Raw genomic sequence first — 20,297 nt, forward strand, 5'->3', positions numbered from 1 at the left:
ACTTTGTAGAACATGGAAGAAACCACAACAAGTCCTTCACTAACAGGGGAAATGATGTGTGTGAATGGGGAGCCGTTTCTGAAAAGAAAACAAGAAAATCTACCCTGTCTGTTTTGTTGTTAGGCAAATGATCGCAGAATTCGAGGTGCCTCGGGCTGACAGAGTGGCCAACAGCAGGAACTGGAGACAGTGATTTTTGCACAAACTCAGCACTGCAGTGGGCATCCAGCAGGACACGCACAGCACGTAACTTTGTAGAAACGTCTCATGCAGAACAGTAAATAGATTTATTCTCTAAGTTGCCGCCTTTTCCAGTAGCTTGATCAATTGGCTACACACATGCCATGGTTACTTTTCATTCTGCTTCTTTCAAAATGTGTAGCAACGCTTGTGTGGTGACTGCAGTTTGAGTGGTGCTACTTATTCAGAATCACCATTTCGCTACCATCTATTCAAAAATCTTTATTCTTTGATGCAAAATGCATTTTAAATAAATAATAATCTTTCAACTCTGAGCTACTGGTAAAATATATTAATGAAATTATAAATAGCAAGTGCCAGTTCTGTGCCAGTTCTAACAGCACAGAAAAGAACACATTGTGAAGGAAAACGCACCGGGTTTTTGTCACCCAATTTTGTTGTTTATAAAGCAAGTGCTTGTGAGAAATATAATTCCAATTTCATAGTTCTTCAGCTGAAATACAAGCCATTTAAACCTCTGCTGTTATTTCATCACACACCCAGGAAAGTACACGCAGGCACACGTCCATGGTGGCAAAAGATGCGTGTCTGCCCTATTTTCATGTCCAGCTGTGGTGACTGTGTATCACGTACAGTAACATCTTTGCATATGCAATTCTGAAAGCATAGTTCCTTTGTAAAACGAGCCTGTTACCAAAGAACAAATTTATCTGAAACAAGTGTCAAAAGACAAGATGGCTTTAGATTTCTGAAAAATTTTAGCAAAGACAACATCGAAATAGACTGGCACATCGTTTTCAAGCTTTGGTTGAAAATAAACTGTGAAACTTATGTACGTTTAGGATCGTGCCATTCTGCCCTGACACGCACAGCAGCACAGGTCTAAGACTTCTATACAGAATTAAAATTATCTTTTCCTGCATTTTTGAAGCAATTTAATTTTGTTTTGCAGCCTTTGCCCAGTGCGTGCACAGTTTACTAACACTGTCCTGACCCTGGAGGTGGTGTGATATTTTACAGTGTGCAGTGACATTTATGTGCCCAACTTGGCTCCAATAAATAGGTTAATTTCTGCAAATTAAATGCCAGGTTTGAAACATTATAAGGCGACTTAATAATTCTGTATCGGCCTTTTGGATTCACAATTGGGGGAGGTGACTGGGCAGTCCTTTGTCAGCTGCAAATCCACAACTTCTACACGATTTTTTCTGATATAAATGGCCAAACTGAAAGTGTTGGGAAAAGTAATACTCAGGTTTATAGTTCCACATATTCTTGAACACCAAACCCCTGAATACATGTGTTAATTAACCAACAGATTTCTGATGGAAGAGTTGAAATTTTAGACAATACTCCTTACACATCCCAAATTAGGCTATATCAAATTATCTCCTGAAGCAGAAGTACTTTGAATGATGGAAAGTATATATATATATATATATATATATATATATATATATATATATAAAAGCCTTACTGTTAGTACAGAGTTAATATTCAGACATTGAGAATAAGGTTCAGAAATGTCCAACTGTAAACGCTGGACAAAGAATTTATTTTGGTTTTCAAAATCAAACCATGACTCATAGGGATTTGGATTTCACTTCATCCAAACATCCACTAGATATTAGGTGCCAGCTTTGGTTCTCCAACATAACATTTTGTAAAAACTGATCTTGAAGCTCCCCTGTCATTTGGTCTAAATTAATGTAGGATTTTTGCTAGTAAATTACATAGTAATCTTTACTATAGCTGTTTATATAAATCAGAAAAGAGGATCTATGTGTGAGCTTAAAGTAAACTGAAGAACCATTAAAACAAATAAAGGTACAAACCTAGCAATGACAAGAAAGCACACTTTTAAAATGTTGTTCTTGCAATTCTTTTACTTGTTCAAAGAACAGTTTACACGTTAATAGCTAAACTGCAATTTAGCTTACATTTCCAGAGTCGAATTCCAAGTTATTCTTTATTCTGTTTTTTAGGTAATGCGTATGAAGCTATGTATTCTCATTCTGGGGTAATCTTTCCAAAGGATATGAGTCACTTCTCCATTATTTGTGAAGAATAGGGGAAAAGTAAAATATTATTTTGTGGCATTTGGAAATGGATGTAAAAATAAAAAAATAGGTGGGATGTTGATCATTGTGAGTCATTTCTTGGGAAGAAGGAAAGAACAAACACTAGCTGCTGACCTACCGCTATGAAAACTAGGGATTTACTGCTGACTCAAGTAGATATTGATAGCTGCAGAACACAAAGGAGATCTTGCAGCGGGATTAAAGAGGAAACTCTTGCCTCTTTAAGTAATAAAGAGCTGCCTGTGTTGACTTCTTGGAGGCTGCTTTTTGTTTAAACAATTTTCTCGTTTAAACACCTTAGCCAATTAGAACTATATCCTGCCAACAGTTGCTACAACTGAGTCTCCTTCTGAGTTTCCAAAAGTCCTGGCCAACCTTCGGGTAGGGAATGGAGCACAAGACTGCACTCCATGGCACTGAGGTAGCTCCATCACTGACTCCCAGTGCAATCGCCTCCTGTTTCTGAGACTTTCACCAGTCCTGGTTGGTATAAATATTGATATAAACAAAACTGAAGCAACGTAAATACTTTGTAACACATTTGCATTTTGACCAACTAATTGAAAAAACAAACAAAAACATACAAAAACTGTTCTGATCCCAAAACTGATTTTTGAAAGTGACTTAATGTCACTGTTGCCTTTGTATATTTTATTCATACCATTCAAACAGTTGCACTGGGAATTTCTCACTTATGTGTGTAACTGAACAAACTACCTGTAAAGCATGCACAACACAGAAGACAATGCATTTAATAATTATGACTTCACCGTATTTACAATTTACCTTTTTTTTTTTAAAGCTGCAGTAGACGCACTATGAAGAAGTCCGATAATTTTATTTTCTGCGGGTGTAGGTTTTTTTGCTCTGTTTTTATTATTGAGGAAAGCTCCTTTTAAGCAGCTGCTTTAAGTCCTGCCTGCTACTCTTCTCTGCCTCTTGTTCTTTTTCTGTACCAAAGTGATGCTTTTGTGCCAGCACAGGCACTTGAGCAACTCAGTAGTGGGCCAGGTCAGGGTGCTGATCGAGAACTAATTCTAAACGCAGACTCCAGGACTGGTAAGTGATGAATTGGGAATGAGCAGCAGGGTAGGATTGTCAGGAACATGTCAGTCTGTATTTATCATTGAAAAAGCTGCTGTGAAACTGAGTCTGAATGAAGGCTGGCATGGAGAAACAATTATAAAAACGTGTTCTGTCATTACAAAACATGTTTTTTATAGACTTCCAAGAAATATTTTAAAATCGTAGTCTTATTAATAAAAATAAAAGTAGTACCTGCTCTGCATTCTTTATATGACTTTATTCATTGTTACTTCTAAGTAAACCTGAAGCAGCATTAACAGGTTGGATGCCAAACATTTCAAAAAATCAGTAACAACTAAAATGCTACATCACAATGTTTGGACTTTACCAAAATGATTGTGCACGTTTACATAAACCATTTTTAAAGCATAAAGGTTTAACAGTCCAACAGTTTACGATAGAATGTTAACTTAGGGATGCAAATGGATCCACGTGCCTGTTGTTTCTTACTGTCAGTCAGAGGGCTCACATGGCCATTTCAAATCCTTAAAAAAGGCACTTTTGCAGCTGAGGATTTGATAACCACGTTCAAGTTCCAGCCCTGGAACAGCTGATCTCCAGCCAATAAACCCCTGGGTAGTCCTCGGTACTGGAGGAGATGGCATCACCTAAACCAAAAGTGACATGTAGAATTCAATGATTAAAAGGTTTTTTATTGTAATTTCTATCATGCAACATCCTCTTTTGTGCTGCAGTGTGGATGAAAATGAGAATTTATGAAAAATAGTGGTTTTAAATGCAATCTGCTGAATTAATATCCTGCGCACACACTGACATTAATGGAAGGAAATAAGAACTTTAAAAGAAAGCCCAGATGCATGCAAGCTTGATTTATAATACAGGATAGTTTATAATTTCAAAAGTTATTAGAATAATTTAGGTCCTATTCAATAGCAAGGCACAGGGAAAGAGAGAAGTAAAATGGACAAATTCCAATGAAGTAACTAACTTTAATTTGTGACCCTTCTAAAAAAGTGCCTAAATAGGTATGTGTGACAGGAAACCAAAAAGATATTGTTTAGTAGTGTATGTTAGCAGACTTTTTTTATTTCCAAAAAAAAGTTTTGCTCAGTACCCTTCTAAGGGCTTTACTGGCTTTACATTATCAACATAATTTTATTTTCAGCTTTAGATTTTTCCCTTACAGAATAATAATGATAATAATAATATTCAAAATGAGATAGCTTCTCTAAACAGGAGACATAGCATTTCACACTTGCTGTAATGTATTTGGTAGCAATGCAGCTACAGAATAATCATTTTGTGGCCAAATGTTAAAGTTATTTCTGACTAAGCTGGCCTCTGCATCAAGAACCGCTTAGCTGTTCCACCTTCTTTCTACTTTTAAAGATGGGTAAGCATCAAGTTAATCTGCAACTAATCTAGCTAAAAAGGAAACAAAACAAAAGCCAAGAGCCTCTGTTCACTGACTGCTGTGCTTACTTTGGCTGAATCATCTCAATTGGGCACGTTATATCATTTTAGCATCTGGGGACTTAGCAGAGAAATACACAGCAAGAGAACAATGTTTCAGTTCTCTTGCCAGAGCTGCTTCACTTTGTTCTTTGGCCAAGATTAGAAAATGTTTATGATATTTAGGTGGAGCAGTTCCTCTGAAAAGATAATTTTTATGGCCAAAAGTGCCACCCACTGAGCAGAATAATGAAGGAAATCATGTCCCACTTACGATCTAGGGAAGGGACTACGAAGAAGCAATTATTAACATAACCTGGAGAGAAGAACAGATCTGATGACTGTTACTGTTAAGGCAAACGTGCAGGAGGACACACAGTTCTGAATAAGGACTTAAACTTCACTCTGAAGATGTAAAGGGTGATCTAAATAACAGCTAACCCTTATCTTCCTTAGCAAATAAAGATTCTGAGATGAAATTGAAACTACGATCCCTATTTCAGTATGCAAAAGGCTGTGCATGCTGCTGCAGGAGCTGATTTTAGCTGCGCGATTTGTTAACACATGTACAACCCCACTGTGCTGAAGCACAGGTAAACTTGACTGAAACTGGAGGCTTGAGACAAAACTGAAGTAGCTCTAATGGCAGAAATGCTGCCATTTCATTTCTCTGCCATACTCAGCACCAGCTCTTAACATTTGTTTCAATTTAATCTCAGTAAAAGCTTTTACTGCTTCCTCACCTTATGTCCCCATCCCTGGAATCCTTTGAAAGAAAGCCAGTTCAGCAACTAGGAATTTCCAATCTCTTTTGTTTCCTTAATCTTTTCTAAGTGGACTAGCCTTCCTTTTTGTTGGCATATTCTGCTCCTCCTTTTGTGAAAACGTTCCTCTCCCAATGTCACTGATTTAGCTGCCTGTGTAGTTATCCTATTCGTTGGTGATTCTGACACAGTACATTTATAAATCAAACCATCCACATGGCACTCTAATTTCCAGCTGTTTGACAACTTTTAGACTCAGGATATATGAATATAAATAATATCATTTCATATTGTTATGAACTGGCTCATTAGAACTGGCTTCTTGCTAATTTGTGCCACTAAAGAGTACAGTGGCGTCTCTGCTGAAAGAAGACTGTTTTATACACAGCAAGAAAAATGCCTGCATCTAAATCAATAGTTAAAGCTGAGAGCTAGGGTTATGATAGGCCTTGAAATAAGACATGTATGAATATATGTATATTAGAGAAGTGAACGGTCAGCATAAGTAGCTCTGTAGCAGGCTCTTGTGCTGAGCTGTACAGCTGATCTGTTAGTGGGTGTCACAGAGGAGTGCCTGGAGGAGATGCTTTACAAAAGGATGGTTTTGTACAGTGAAAGCTCTGTGAACTAGCCACCATATCCAAAGGGCAATTCTTTGTCTTAAATGAATGCTTTTAAAGCATTGCTCGAGTTGCAAATACAATTTACTTTGACCTTTAGTTAAAGGCCCACCTCTACAAGACAACTGATTTTTAGAGCTTGTGTGGTTTCTTAAGACCGATATTGCTGTATTGCAATTTTAAAATCTAATTTTCTAACCTTAATGTATTTTTCCACAGGTGTCACAGGTCGAACCTGCAGATGTTCTGGAAGCTGTATCTTGGGCTTTGTATTTTCTTTCTTTTCATCTTCAACCAACTAAAACCAAAACATCAACATTAAAAATCAGGTTCCTTATCTTTTGCAATATGCTGTAATATCTGATACCTGCACCATTCCCCTCATTGTTGCATCTGATCTCGCTGTTTTTTCCATCCGAAACAGGACTGCTTATCGTAGTGCTTTGGAAATTGTTGTAATGTATATTTTGGTTTCAGAAAGCGATGTAATTCTGAATTTCAGATGAAAGGCTAAATACTGCTGAGTGATTCCAACTCTCTTAACTGTATCACTGGTCCAAAAATGGTTAGAAATATATCTTACATGACCACAAAACAAACATTAATAAATACTAAATACACTTGTTCACCAATAGGAACAATGCACAGTTTGCCAACTTTTCAGCTGTAGATCTATTAGTAATGTGCAAAGGATGAACTTCGAAACCTAGAGCACCAAGGTTTTCAAAGGTGTTAATTTAGATGTATATAGGAATTCCCAAAATATCCTAGAACAGATTAAGTACTTCTAGCCCCATGAAAAGTACATTTATAGCTCATCAATCCTGTTCTTTAGCAATGAAATACTGTGATTCCAAAAGTAACATTATGTGCTACTATATTCTGATATCTAAACATCGCTGAGAACAGTCATGTCTCCAAATAGTCGTTTGTTGTAAATTCCCTCACTGAAAATTTTAATTAGCTAGAACCTTTTCTCCTAGATTTTAAAACTACCATATGGATAGACAAAGGGGAAATATTTTCCTGTCAGTGTGCATCTAGTATTTGTTAACACTATTGGGAGTCATGTTTCTCAAGAGAATTCTATCAAAATACGCATCGCATATAAATTACCATTTGCCATATTTTATTCAGAGGAAAACTGAAACTTTGAACCCATCTTAAAAGTAGTGCGCTTGTTACCTCGGAACTTGGCTTAGTAAAGCATACTCAGTACTTTTCTAGTCTTCTGTGCTCTCGTAATTTTGTGTCTCGATAAACCTGCATTCCTGTAAATTTAACGCGTTGCTTATGTGCCATTCAATTTTACCTCTTCAAGAGGTGTTTTCAAGAATCCCCACTTGTTGGACCACCTCTTGGCAGCTTCTAGTTCAGTTTCAATGTTTCTTTTCCTGAAACAAACAGAAAAAAATACTTAAGGTGACTTAGTAAGCTTTCATTAAAAAAGCAAAAACAACACGCAAACCCAACTACGAATGTCACAAAGCACTTTAGCACAAATCTTTAGACCTTCACCTCAAAACAGCAAGTTTATGTGCAAGTTAACAATTGTCTGACACAGAGATAATGGGAAAACGTTTTCCATGGGTTGGAAATGAAACAGCAGGTGTGAACATGCTACCTTGCAAATTAAGTTTATGTTAGGAATTGGAGATCAAATTCACTGTACTTTAAAAAAGAAAAAAAAAAAAGGGGAAATAAGCATCCATGTCCTTCGATACATATTTCATTTACTATTGACTGATGAAACGAGCGTTCTGGCTCTTTTCCCAGCCCTCACACCCAGCGGGAGGCCGGAGGGAAGCGCTCCCTGCCGTGTGTGTCCCCTCAGGGCTGTCCCACCTCAAGGCACTGTCACCCCCGGGCTTTTTGCAGACAGCAGCTCCGATGGGCACACGCGCTCTGCAAACACAGGCGAACGAAGGAACAAACTCCTTCAGCCTCTGCCCGCCGGGGAGCGGACGCGGAGCTGCCTTGTGCGGGCGCGGAAGGAGGTGGCTGGGGCCGTTACCAGATCTCGTCCTGCGCTACGAAGCTGTAGATCTTCGCCATGTCCGGCTGAGGCGTTGCCGGGCGACGGCCGGGGGCGGGGCGGTGCTCGCGCCACGGCCGTTGAAAAAGGGCGGGAAGAGCGCGCAATGTTTTCCGCTCGCGGCGGCTCCTTTGTTTCTTCGCCAGTGATTTTTTGGGGGGGCGTGTATTTGATATTTTAAAATTATTATTTTTTATGTTATTCAGTAGGAAAATATGTTTGGATTAAGACGATGAAAAGCTGTTATTTTGCGTGAGGAGTCAGCCGTATTTCAGAAGAGAAGGTGTTGTCTGAACTATGTAATTTACTGATTAACCAAGCTCCCATTAGCAGAAAACAAATACTTGGGTGCCGTTCTGGATACCGAGTTCTTAGGAGCTTATTTTAAGCCTGGACAAGGGACTTGTTCAACAGCCAAAAGCTTGCAGTATTTTTTAATGGTTTTAATGGACGTGAAAAGCTATTGAAGGTGTGTTGTGGGTTGTTTGTTTGTTTTTATTTTTTTAATAACAGCTTGTTACCATGTCCAAAGCTCAGACCCTGTGTGCCATGATGGTTGGTTGTTTCTGTTTAGTCTTTTAACTTGCTATTTACAGTTCCTAGCTCTTCTTGTTACACACCAAAATTACCTTTTGATAATTGTAGTGGGAAATTACATCAGCCTTGTGACATACGGTGTCTTTCTGATCCCTTTTTCTGGTAGATGTTCTTTACAAACTATGTGCTATTATTAGAAGTTCTGAGAAAGACTTCACGGGCTATGCATAAGAACCCAAAAAATATTTACAGCTTGTAAAAAGCTTGCTGTGTTCCAGTATATTAATATTTTTGGCTCTCCATCAGTTTTTTCTTTGGTAATTTTATTTTCTTGATATTGCTTCATAAAACATTTCACCAATGAATGCAGCCAACTGGCTCTTTGCCTTTATAAGTTTAAATAGTTCCCTGACCCCTTTCTTTTTGTCTGGAAACTGGCTTGTGCAAACACACTGTAAATAGTTAATGTGACTTTTTCACACCACTGGACAGTTACTATGCTTATTATAAAATAAATGCAGAAAGGTTTTGACCTAAGCCGAGTGGTTTATAGGTGGTGTGCTTGAATGCTTAATTGCTAGCTTTTTTTTTAATAGAGCAAAGGACCTAAAGGCCTTAAATATTTGAGTATGAGAAGTCTGTATATACATTTATTAGTCATTTCAGAAGTACTAAGAACCTATTTTTGAGTAAGAAGAGAAAAAAAACTTCTGTAGTCCTAAAATTGCAGCTAATACTGCTCTTCTGGGTCTCTAAAATAATCTATCAACAAATAGAATATTTCACTTATAATGCCACTTCTTGATTCTCTAATTGATAATTAGGCTAGCAATTAAATCAGCTGGGTCTACTATCACACCCATAAATGCTTACTTATTGTCCTACTTAATTAACTCCTGCTGCTTAGTCACATTTATCTCAGGAGCCCTCTTGTTACAGCCTTGATGCTTTCTGTGAAAAAAAGTAATTTGTTAATGAAAACAATAAAATTCATCATTTACTATGTGTCAGGATTTACACTGCAGTAGCATTTGTCAAGAGAGAATTAAAATTCTTATACTAACATGTGAAAATAGGACTTTATAATGTTGAGTCTTTCTGGTTTTGTACTTAACTGAATGGTTTTTCAGATGAGGGAATGCAGTAAATGAGTAGTTAGTTTTAGGTCTTATTGGGTTCTTATAAGCACAGGACAATATTAAAATTGCACTTGCACTATGAGAAAAATAGGATTTTAATGAGCTAATAACTATACTAAATGACTTAGGGATACAGGTCCATTGAGACTCAAAAGTCATTAGCTGAGAGTCTGGATCTTGTAGCTACACACAGCAGCATTCGTCATCACATGACAAATGTTGAAGCAGATATTACATCACTCAAGATACATGTCTAAATAGAATCAAGTCTGAATACTTGGTGCTTCCAAGCAACAATCAGATCTTCTAAGATGGGTCAATTCTAACCTGGATATGGCCATAAATGCCAAAATGCTAATGTTTCCTGTCCAGTTCCAGTTAGGAATGACCAACATTTTTGGGTGCTCTGTAGTGCTGCTGCTGGTCAAGTGGCCATTCTTTGAGAACTCACAACTGTTCTTCAAGAATCTGAAGGGAAGTTATAGCCAGGTGGGGATTGGTCTCTTCTCCCAGGCAGTTAGCAACAGGACAAGGGGCCATGGGCTTAACTCTACCAGGGGAAATTTAGGCTGGATATTAGAAAGAAATTCTTTACAGAGAGAGTGGTCAGGCATTGGAATGGCTGCCCAGGGAGGTAGTGGACTCGCCATCCCTGGAGGTTTTTAAACTGAGATTGGACATGACACTTAGTGCCATGATCTAGTAAATGGACTAGAGTTGGACCAAGGGTTGGACTCGATGATCTCTGAGGTCTTTTCTAACCCAGTTGATTCTGTGATTCTGTAATTTAACAGCTGTATGTAACTTGAGAGTTCCAGATTAGAATCTCGAGTCGTAGATATCCTTTCCCCTGTGTAAGGCATCACCCTACCACTGGGGGAGTAGTTTCAGTCTTGTTTTTTTTACAGACCCTGTACTCGCTTCTCCCAGCAGACAGTAGAAGTGCTTGCTGTGCTATGCAGCTTGGGATACTGATATGGCTTAAAAATAAACAAGTGAAAACCAAGATGCTTTAACCCAAATACAGTTTTCTGTGTAGCTGTGCAAATGTTTCCATCAGTGTGTGATGGGGCAATGCATAAGGGTTTGGAGGAGGGCAATGCTGGATGATAATGCTAGGTCTGAGTTCTTATGAAGCTACAGCCTTAGGATGTTGTGTTGACATAAATGCAGGTGGTACTGCTCTGCAAAACAGGTCAGGGAACCAAACTGACTTCAATAGGCTCTTCAGAAAGTCTGATTACTGTTTTAATCTGTTTCACAGAACAGCTCCACAAGCAGTTGTGCTTCTTCAATCAAGGCAGCAGACAGAATGGAGACAGGAAAAGGCCATGTGTGAGCTGAAATGTACAACCTCAACTACTGCAAAAGACTGTATAATACAATGATGGCTTTGTTAATGTCATTCACGGTCTTCAAGATCTGAGTTAAAGTTTGGCTTCTGGAAATCTCATATGTCTACCCAGGTATGAAAACATTAAGGCTTTTTATATTGTTTATGGAGAAAAGTTTCAAAATTAGCACACAATAACTTTCTGTATGATCATCCTTGACATTATTTGAAAGGAACAAACCTGTTCTCATTTGGGCTCTATGCAAGTATTTGTAAGTGCTGTTTATGAGCATCTCCACTTTCATTGAAGATGCTGAGATTTTATTCTAGATGATACTTGTGCTCAAGTACTAAAGATGCAGGTTCTTGCCAGTAGAGACTAGAGTCTTCTGCCTTTTATCAGAGAATGGGTAGGAAAATTAAAGCAAAAGGTTATTTTTTCTTGTAATGGGGATTTTGAGTGTTTTTATATTTGCTAGTTCTTAGGCCATAAGTTATAATCTGAAATTTTTAATCACAGAATCACAGTTAGATCTTCTTACAAAGAGATGAGCATTGTAGGTAGTCATTCTTTCTTCATGGAAACAGCTATGGCATGGAGGCTGTGCAATGTGTGTTGCATTGTGTCCTGCTGGGGTAGATGTTTGTACATGCTCTTTTTCTATCTGAGAAGTTCAGGCAGTGCAGTGTAATACATGTGCTGTGAATAGCACATGCTAGTGATTTGGGGAATTGTCCCAGAGCTGTGTTGCTAACTCTATGTGACCTATAACTCCCATACATTCCTGCTGTGCTACAGCTTCTGCTGAATGTGTGACATCTCTGTAGAGGAAACTGTAAGTGTTCTGACTGGGCTATTTGGTGGCTGGAAAAAACAAAACAAATGCTCTGCACTGCCAGGAGATAATACCAGGGAAGGAGGGGAGAATGGTAATGTCCCTAAAGAAACCCAAAGTGGTGAATGCCAGCCCATGTTGCCTGGTTTTGTTTCTGAAGGTGTGCACTTCACACTCTAAGCATCGCCTTCTTCATGTCTAAAAATGTGAAAAGCAGCTTCATCGTTTTCTTTCAGCTGTGCTGAGCTTTCTCCTTCCCTTCCAAAGTCAGAGCCTCTGAAAATGGAGCTGTTTCCTGAGGTGTTTATATATCCATTTGCATATCTATGCTTAGGCTCTTGCATTGAAAGTGCAAAAAATATTCATAGTACTGGCAGTTCTGTGCTTGCTGCTCCATAGTTTGCAATATTAGCTGTGGCGGTCTAATAGAGGAGACTGTAAACATAACTTCAGTGTCTTTTGCTACTGTTTCTAAATAGTAATTCAGATGTAGGCAGCCTGAGTGATAGCCTGCTTTGTTATGATTACTGTGATTTAAGTAAACAAAATCCCATTGACACTATAGACTCTGGCTTCATTCCAAAAAACCTGCTAAAGTCTATCACATCGAGAATATGTTAATTGGACTTCCTCAATTTCCATTTATGAAAGGAACCCAGTAGCCTGGTTAGAACCATTAAATATTGTAGCAAAATTTAGAACTGTCATCTTATTGTGGCTGGAATTATCCTGTGACTTGAACAGTGAGTGGTATGTCTGTTTTCCCAACAATTATGTTTTCTTTTCTTTCCATAAAATGGCACAGCTACAGCTTTATGCATATTTCTGTGCTTGCAAGGCATGAACAATCTTAATTTAGATACCATTCAATAATTCCTGCATTTTTATTTGTGTTTGAGCAGATTTTTTTTTTTTTCTAATTAAGGATTTACACAAGATATGACTTTGTATTACACCTGATGGATACACTTATATTTGTATTCTACCTGGTGGAATAGGTATACATACCCTCCAAATAATTTTATTTCTGCTACTGACGTGGAGAGCTTTGTCGCTTTCAAATTGGATGACATGTTTGCATTACAATTCTCCATTAGCAGGCATTGTCTCTGAGCAATACTCCACAGCTCTGGTCGCAGAGAGCCTGCAGAATGCTGCCTTATCCCAATTTCAGAGACCATGAAACATGGCCACCACTTCTAGCCTGCTCAGTATAAACATTTCTTGTAAACGCCAATGTGCAACACTGACTAGAATTCTCCCACTGATCCATGCTGGAGTACCTAGGCACAATATGAATTAAAGATGAAGGAAAAAGACCTAATTTTGAATTTTGTTACATTGTATAAACTGAAATCAAACTCTTCATGGTCTTTGAAAGTATGTTTTGTTTCAATACAGTGCATGTTTCAAATCAGAAAGAGTTGTCTTTTTTGCTTTTGCATGAAAGGCAGGGGGTCTAGGACATTTTAATAGCTTTCATATCCTACTCTGCAAATATATTATTGCAGCACAATAGTTTCTTTGCATGAGAATTGCTTAAATGATTCAAAATGGATTGAAAAGTATATTTCAAGTTTTAATTTTATGCACAGAACATTAATGAGCAGTGCCCCTTAGAGACTTGCTGTCAGTTTAACATATTCACAATAATCTCAACACAGATGTTATTCCATCTAAATCCTTTTAGAGGAAAGAAACTAGCAATTTTTCCTTGGAGAAAATATGTTATTGTTGAAATTACGTTTTGATCTCAGAATGCTATATGAAATATCATTGCTAGGAAGAGTGAGTAGCACTCTGTTTCTGAGGTAAAATGCATGTGAAACTTTTTTGAGTCTCCTGTAAATTCTAAAACAAGTGAACGTTTTGTTAGTCCCATGGAATTTTGCTTCCCTTGAGGGTGATTATAGGCAATGACGGATATAAGCATCTAATTGTATTCTAATTTGAGAGACTATTTGTTACTAGTTCAGATTTCTCTGTTTGCAACTGTAATGTGAAGTTATTGTCTCATTCAGATACATTTCCCTGTGCATTCTCTGAGCACATGCATTAAAGTACTTGCTAGAAAGAAAGCACATACTTACAATAATTTTTTTTTGTTGAAAAATACTTAAAGTACATGGAATTTCTGGCTATATAGCAAATATTTCTAAACATTTTCTACTTTTAAAATATTTTTTTTGTATCAATGAAATATAGAAAAAAATCTTTATTTTAAAACAAAAACCGAAAAACCCCTACAAACAAGTCATAAAAAGTGGAGAATGGCAAACATTGGAATGTTTTCCTCTTCCTCCTAATGGCCTCTCAGTAAACAGTTTTAAAGCTATCAACAAAACATACATAATTACTGACATTATTAAAAATGCAAGTAATTAGGAAACTTGAATTAGAATGAAAGTAAAACACCAACTGGATGTATACTCAACATTTCCAACAGAAAAGTATTAAAATAATATCTTGGCATTCAGACTGTTAAGACTTTTGATACAATGTTTTTCCAGTACATATCTGTAGATTATGAATACAATTAATATATTGCAAGTGTGAGGAAAGCACAGTTATTTCTGCAAGCATTCTGTGCTGCTTTTCTGTTAACACAATAGCTGTGTAGTTTGTGACTTGTAAGAGGAGTTCAAGCTCCTGGGGCCTCCTGGTCATGCCTATTGTTCTCAGTGTGGTTTAAATAAATATATAGGATTTCTGGCTTTCAACTGTAGTGGGAGAGCACTGGCAGGGTCTTTTGCAAATACCAGTGATACTAGAATGGAGCATCATGTTTAGTGTCTTTAATCTTTCTTTTTTTTTCCCTTGTTGGCTTTCATGAATCATTTAACAGTTCTGATGTCTTCCGTCCTTCCTGAAATTCTAGTGATTCTGAAAGATATTTTGCTACCCCTGTACCATTTCTATTTACTTTACACACATTAAAAGTTTTGTGTAGGTTCTATCTGATATAGAAATTTGAAACATAATGACCTGCAGCACGTAAACCTCTATAGTCCGTAACAAGGGAGTATTTATTCTGGGTGGAGTGCCTGTATGTGACCTCCATACTGCCTGAGTTCAGCTTGATTCGTGTAGGACTAAGCAGCCTTTTGGCCTTGAGCTAACCTTTCCAGACAGCAAACTAAGGACATAAGGCAAAATTTAATGCTATATATTGCGGTCTGTGGAACTCCCTGTGATAGGAGTTGTTTGATCCTATGGAATTAAATGTTGTAATCCATTGGCTAGAGTTTAAACGTAACCTCCCAAGGGCCCCTGAACCTACTAAAAAGAGACCATGGAACCAAATGAATCAGCTTGTGTGTAATAAAGGAGTAGGAATTCCCTGTACCCTGCTGTATTACATTGTCTTTACTGCTTACTTGTTGGATTCTGAGCCAGTGTGTAGCTTCAAGAAGTAAAGCTGGTATCTGGTTTGTTTCAGTATGTCTTAACCACTTCTGTTGGGCTGATGGGGTTTTTATTACATTACATAAATTTAAATTTTACAATATATACACTTATGAAATAAAGAGTGTTTCTTTGTCTATCCAGTAATAAACCTACTGAATTATTTTGGTCTAGGAGCAGGGCACCTGAAATGTGATGGGAAAGAAAATGGATATATCGTTGGTAATATTATGGGGAAAGCTATCAGGTATAGTAGGCTCAGTTTAAACTCCCGAAAGAAAGCACTGGAAGCAAAATTGTATTTAAATTACCTTGGAAAAGAGTCAATTGTTCCTGTGCTGAGATCTTCGTAGAGAGAAGACTAATGTCTTATGCTGAGAAGGCAGTAAATTTTTGCACTGTGTTGGTCCCAGATACTGAAACGTAATTTTCTGTGTGCCCAAGGAAAATGTTTTCCCCCTTGTGGTGAAAGTGCCCAAGTCATTTTCCAACAGCTAGCCACAGCTTTAGTTGCTCTACAAGGTCCGCTTCCTGAAATCTTCTGTTTTCCCCTCTAACCACTGCAGCTATGTCTGAATCTCTCTACTACTAAGCTTGTAGTGATCTTACTGCTTCTAATACGTGGATGGATACTCATGTTAAGGAGATAAATGCTCATGGAAATAATGACTTCTCCAGCATGTACTTTTAAGCCTTACTGTCTAGATGAAATTTAGTCTTGTGGGAAGATGTTTCCTCCAAAAGCATAATGATTTTATTTATCATTACTCAAGCAAATGAAAAGATCCTTTCTAGCTATGTGAAATGACCATGTGTATGTCACAAAATGCTGTGGTGTTTCTGCAATGTGCAAAGTAGAAGGTGGTTTTAGCAATTATTGTTAGCCCTGCGCCTTACTGCTGATAAAAACTGTAGACTGGCCTGTGATCATCTATGGAATGATGTACTGTGAAAGATGCTTCTCTTTTCAAAAAAAAATTTTGATATTAATGTCTGGAAGGCTTTTAGGAGAAGTCCCTGCCTGGAGAATGAAATTCAGTTCCTCAGTAGAACACAAAGTCCTGCCTGGAGAATAAAAATCCATTCCTCTGTAGAATACAAAGAAATGCATTCAGCAGCAATCTGTTTTTTAATAGTAGCTGTGGGAGGTCATGGGGCTTAAAATATTTACACTGTCATACTTACAAAAAAGGATGAACCTAGACATCCTTAGTTGTGTTCAAAAGGCTCAATATTTAGACATACGCTCTATAGGTAATGTTGCCATAGTGAAGAATGGTTGTACAGTGACTGTAGTAGAAGAAATAATGCATACATCAATTTAGTATTCATATTGGGAAAATATGGGATTTGATATTGAATTAAGGTTAGGGTTTTGCTGCTTTGTTTATCCTGAAAGTAAAAACTTCTTTTCTTTACAAATTTGGAAAAATATTTATTGTTATCAGTTACTTTATTCAAGATTTTTTAGCTTGCTATGGTCAGATTTGTCTCTCTTTATGTAACCTGCACCTTTAAACATAACCTGAACAGGTTCTTTCCTGTAGGAAAATGAGTGATTAACTAGGTGCTGCAGCAGTATATACACAATAAAAGGGCAAATTATTGAGCATCTTAATGTAGCTATAAACTTTGACTCAGGTTACGTTATATAATTTAACACATATGTATCCAAATTCAATGAAAGCCTCTTTTGGCAGTGCGTTAAATAGTACTCACTCATGCAGGCTTTCACATTAAAGTAATTATGGGGGAGGGGGAAATTACAAGAACAGAAAGAAAGTTTACTCTTCCTCTTTATAGTGAAAACAAATGTGTTTTTCTCCAGAATCTGCCAAGCCTGTGTTTTAATGATTTAACAGATGGAGTTGGCACATGTGAACCTGGAAGATGCATCTGTCTGATTTTTCCAGTCTAAGGATTTTTTAACTGCATTAATGGCACAGACGATGGTAAAATATCACCTCCCCAGGCTGCTTTGCTCTCCTAACACATAATGTCTTTTAAGGAAAAAAAAGTGATAGGAGACTGGGGTGAGGAAAAGGCCAGAGAAATGAGGATTTGAAAAGTTTAATATTTTCTGTCTTCACTGCATTAGGCTTTTAAGCCTTTCACTTTGAATTTAGTGTGTGTGTATGGTGCAGACACAGAAATTCTAGCCAGGCAGCATTATCTGTGATCTCAGGATTCTGTTAATTAATTGTCTAAAAAAACCAATTTCAATAATGAGACCACTAGTATTTTGTCCTCTATAATTTAAATAATTGACTCTTGCATTTCCAGTTTTAGAATTTTACCTTTTTGTTAGTTATTACAAAGCTTCTGCTCACGTATAACTTCAGATTTAGCAATCTACTTTAGTTATTTGTACTCTTTGTTCAAGCAGACATGCAGATGCTTAACTGTTTTAACTGTTCTGAATAAGGGTCCTAATTTAATTTTTTTATTTTCAAGTGGAATCCTTAGCACTCACCTGCACGTTCTATTGAAACCAATGCTATGAAATGAACCATCAGTGCATTCCATTTGCTCTAGGCTGCCAACCGTCGCAGGATTCACCAGCCTTTGGAGGTGCATGTTTCATTTGACAGTGAGAGCTTAGGCAGCCAGCTTCAAATAAATTCCTAATTTCTGGCTGAAGTTAGGTGTGCTTAACGCTACTTTTGCTATCAGTCACGTAAAGTAAGTACATTAATAGGAGGATTTCAAAATGCCTTCACACAGTTATAAAAAAGACTTGAGCCAGTGCAGAATCAAACACACTTCAATAGTCTTATACTGATTCATGTAGACATAAACAGAATGAGTCTCTTCATTTTTAGTGACTCAAAGGAGCATGCTAAGAAACGTTTTTCTTCAGAAGCACCTTAGTTCCGGAAAGAAGGTGCCAGTTTTCTATAAACCTAGGACGTCAAAAATATCATTGCAATAACCATAGAAAATATCACCAGAACTGTGTGTTTTCCTAATGCCCTTTTGTATTTTAACAAATGGCTGTAATAATTATCTTCATAGTTTTAAGGTTTGATTAATTGGTTCGTTGTGTTCTTTCTTCAGAAGAAAACGTGTTACTGATATCCCTTGGTACGAGTGACATATGGGTTCTAGCTGAAATGATAGAACGTCCTTTAATTTAGCAAAACAAAAATATGCTTGGCACTCTGTTCTTCTTTCCTACTATTCCAGACAAATTTCATTTGCAACAGTGATGTGGCTTTTTTGTCATTGACTATGGTGACAGTACTTCATCTGGATGAGATTCTTCATGCTTGTGAGTTGCAGTCTACAGAGTACTAGCAATAATGAGAAGAGTTACATTTCTCTTACACTGCGCTCTTCTGCCCGAGTTTTTAATGCTGCAGCTCAAGTCAGCCAACAAGTAGAAAAGGATGGAAATGCCTAAAAACACGAAAATACCCTAAGCTGAATGAGTCCTTTCCTTCCTTCCTTTGCATGTTTTCCTTTCAAGTTTTCTGGTAGGAATTTTTCTTTTAAAAATTCTGGGGATTTTGAAGATCATCTTACAAAACACTCTAAGGTAAAATCTGTGCTAAGAGAGATTGCTTTGAAATGCGGCAGGTTGGAAGGCCAGTTATATGAGAAACACTGAATTTATAAGGCACAATGCAAGAACAGATACAAATGTGAGAAAATTTTGATTAACAACTTCCAAATAAATGACATGGAATGAAAACATTACAAAACTTGGAATTTTTCTACTAAGTAATTCCATCATCCATGGAAGTCAATGAGACTTGCTAGTGATAAATCTGTATCATCTGCATCTTACATAATAGATAAACTGTAGCTTTCCACTGTGTAACTGAGATGAATTCTGTCCTTCACACAAAATAATTTCTGCATTATTGATGGATGTTCTCATTTAAAAATTAACCTCATCATGCAAGCAAAGCATAGAATGTACACTCTTAAAGTGCAGTCTAAGATAGATGGAGTTAAAAAGTCCATAGAATATAGGTGGCTGACTTCTATCTCTACATCGTCTTGTTTGGAACTTAGAATTGTGACATATGAACGCCTGCAAGCTGTTGTGCTCAATGCCATCAATTCCTACAAAATAAATGAAAGCTAATATTGAATGTAGCATAAAGAACAAAAAAATTACGAGGATATTTTTATACTGGCAATCATGATATTTGGTAGTTATGACCATGAGAACATCTTTGCATGTTTTTTTCCCCTGCCTGTATCAGGTATAAGGAAGAGGCTACATTGCCAATTTTAAGAAACTTGTGAGAGATCATGATTCTGTGTCAGTGTATGTGTGCATATGTTGGTGGTGGTTGTTGCTGAGAAACTGTTTGTACTCAAGCATGGATTTGGTGTGGGGTGTTTTTTTTTTAGTAATCTGTTTATTAATTTTTTCTAAGGAATAGAACAATTTGTGCGGAAAAAGAAAAGGTTAGTCAATGCGCAAACATAACCACCAGCTTCCATGATCTTATAAACCTCCAGTTATTTAGCAAACCAATATGAATGACAACTTGGCAAAACCAAGTTTAAAGTGAGTAAGATTATGCCCCATATATAGCCCACGATTAGAGGATGCTTTTAAAATAGCTTACATCAGCTTTGAAGTAACCTGTGATTCAAGAGTTAAAATATAAAAAGCAATAAAAATTGTTAAAACAGGGAAGGTCAGAAAAAAATTGAGTTCTAGATGAATTTTCTTCCTCTCTCCAGTTTCAAATTTATGATAGAAATAGGCTTAATTCTTCTCTGTAATCTGCAAAGAAAAGTGCATGCCTAGAGAGAAGAGAGTGTTCTCTATTTGCCATCTAAGTTTATCTGGAAATAATGCCTACGTTCTTTGGAGGGTTTCTGTT

The 20,297-nt window shown here is 37.2% G+C and overlaps 1 protein-coding gene and 1 long non-coding RNA gene across 2 annotated transcripts in view; one reads left to right on the plus strand and one right to left on the minus strand.

Moving 5' to 3' along the window:
* Nucleotides 1-2,067: 2,067 nt before the first annotated feature.
* Nucleotides 2,068-8,297, minus strand: CIMIP1 (ciliary microtubule inner protein 1). Its single transcript, XM_005499724.3, has 4 exons — nt 8,180-8,297; nt 7,478-7,559; nt 6,365-6,463; nt 2,068-3,976 (listed from the first exon to the last, which is right to left on the minus strand). The coding sequence occupies exons 1-4, from the start codon at nt 8,218-8,220 to the stop codon at nt 3,821-3,823; spliced, it is 378 nt and encodes a 125-aa protein (XP_005499781.2). The 5' UTR covers nt 8,221-8,297; the 3' UTR covers nt 2,068-3,820.
* Nucleotides 4,562-20,297, plus strand: part of LOC110356617 (uncharacterized) — a 233,407-nt gene continuing 217,671 nt past the window's right edge. Inside the window, exons 1-2 of the long non-coding RNA XR_002409935.2 lie at nt 4,562-8,669; nt 11,141-11,342. This is a non-coding gene — a long non-coding RNA (uncharacterized LOC110356617). The remainder of the gene's footprint in view (nt 8,670-11,140; nt 11,343-20,297) is intronic.

Source organism: Columba livia, chromosome 16 (genome assembly GCF_036013475.1).
Source record: "Columba livia isolate bColLiv1 breed racing homer chromosome 16, bColLiv1.pat.W.v2, whole genome shotgun sequence".
NCBI classification, from domain to species: domain Eukaryota; kingdom Metazoa; phylum Chordata; class Aves; order Columbiformes; family Columbidae; genus Columba; species Columba livia.

Coding starts and splice junctions, on each gene's coding strand:
- CIMIP1 (XM_005499724.3), bottom strand. CDS start 8,220: ATGGCGAAGATCTACAGCTTCGTAGCGCAGGACGAGATCTG. Junction 7,560..8,179: donor GTAGCGCAGGACGAGATCTG/GTAACGGCCCCA, acceptor TGTTTGTTTCAG/GAAAAGAAACATTGAAACTG. Junction 3,977..6,364: donor CTGTGGAAAAATACATTAAG/GTTAGAAAATTA, acceptor CTTTTGGTTTAG/GTGATGCCATCTCCTCCAGT.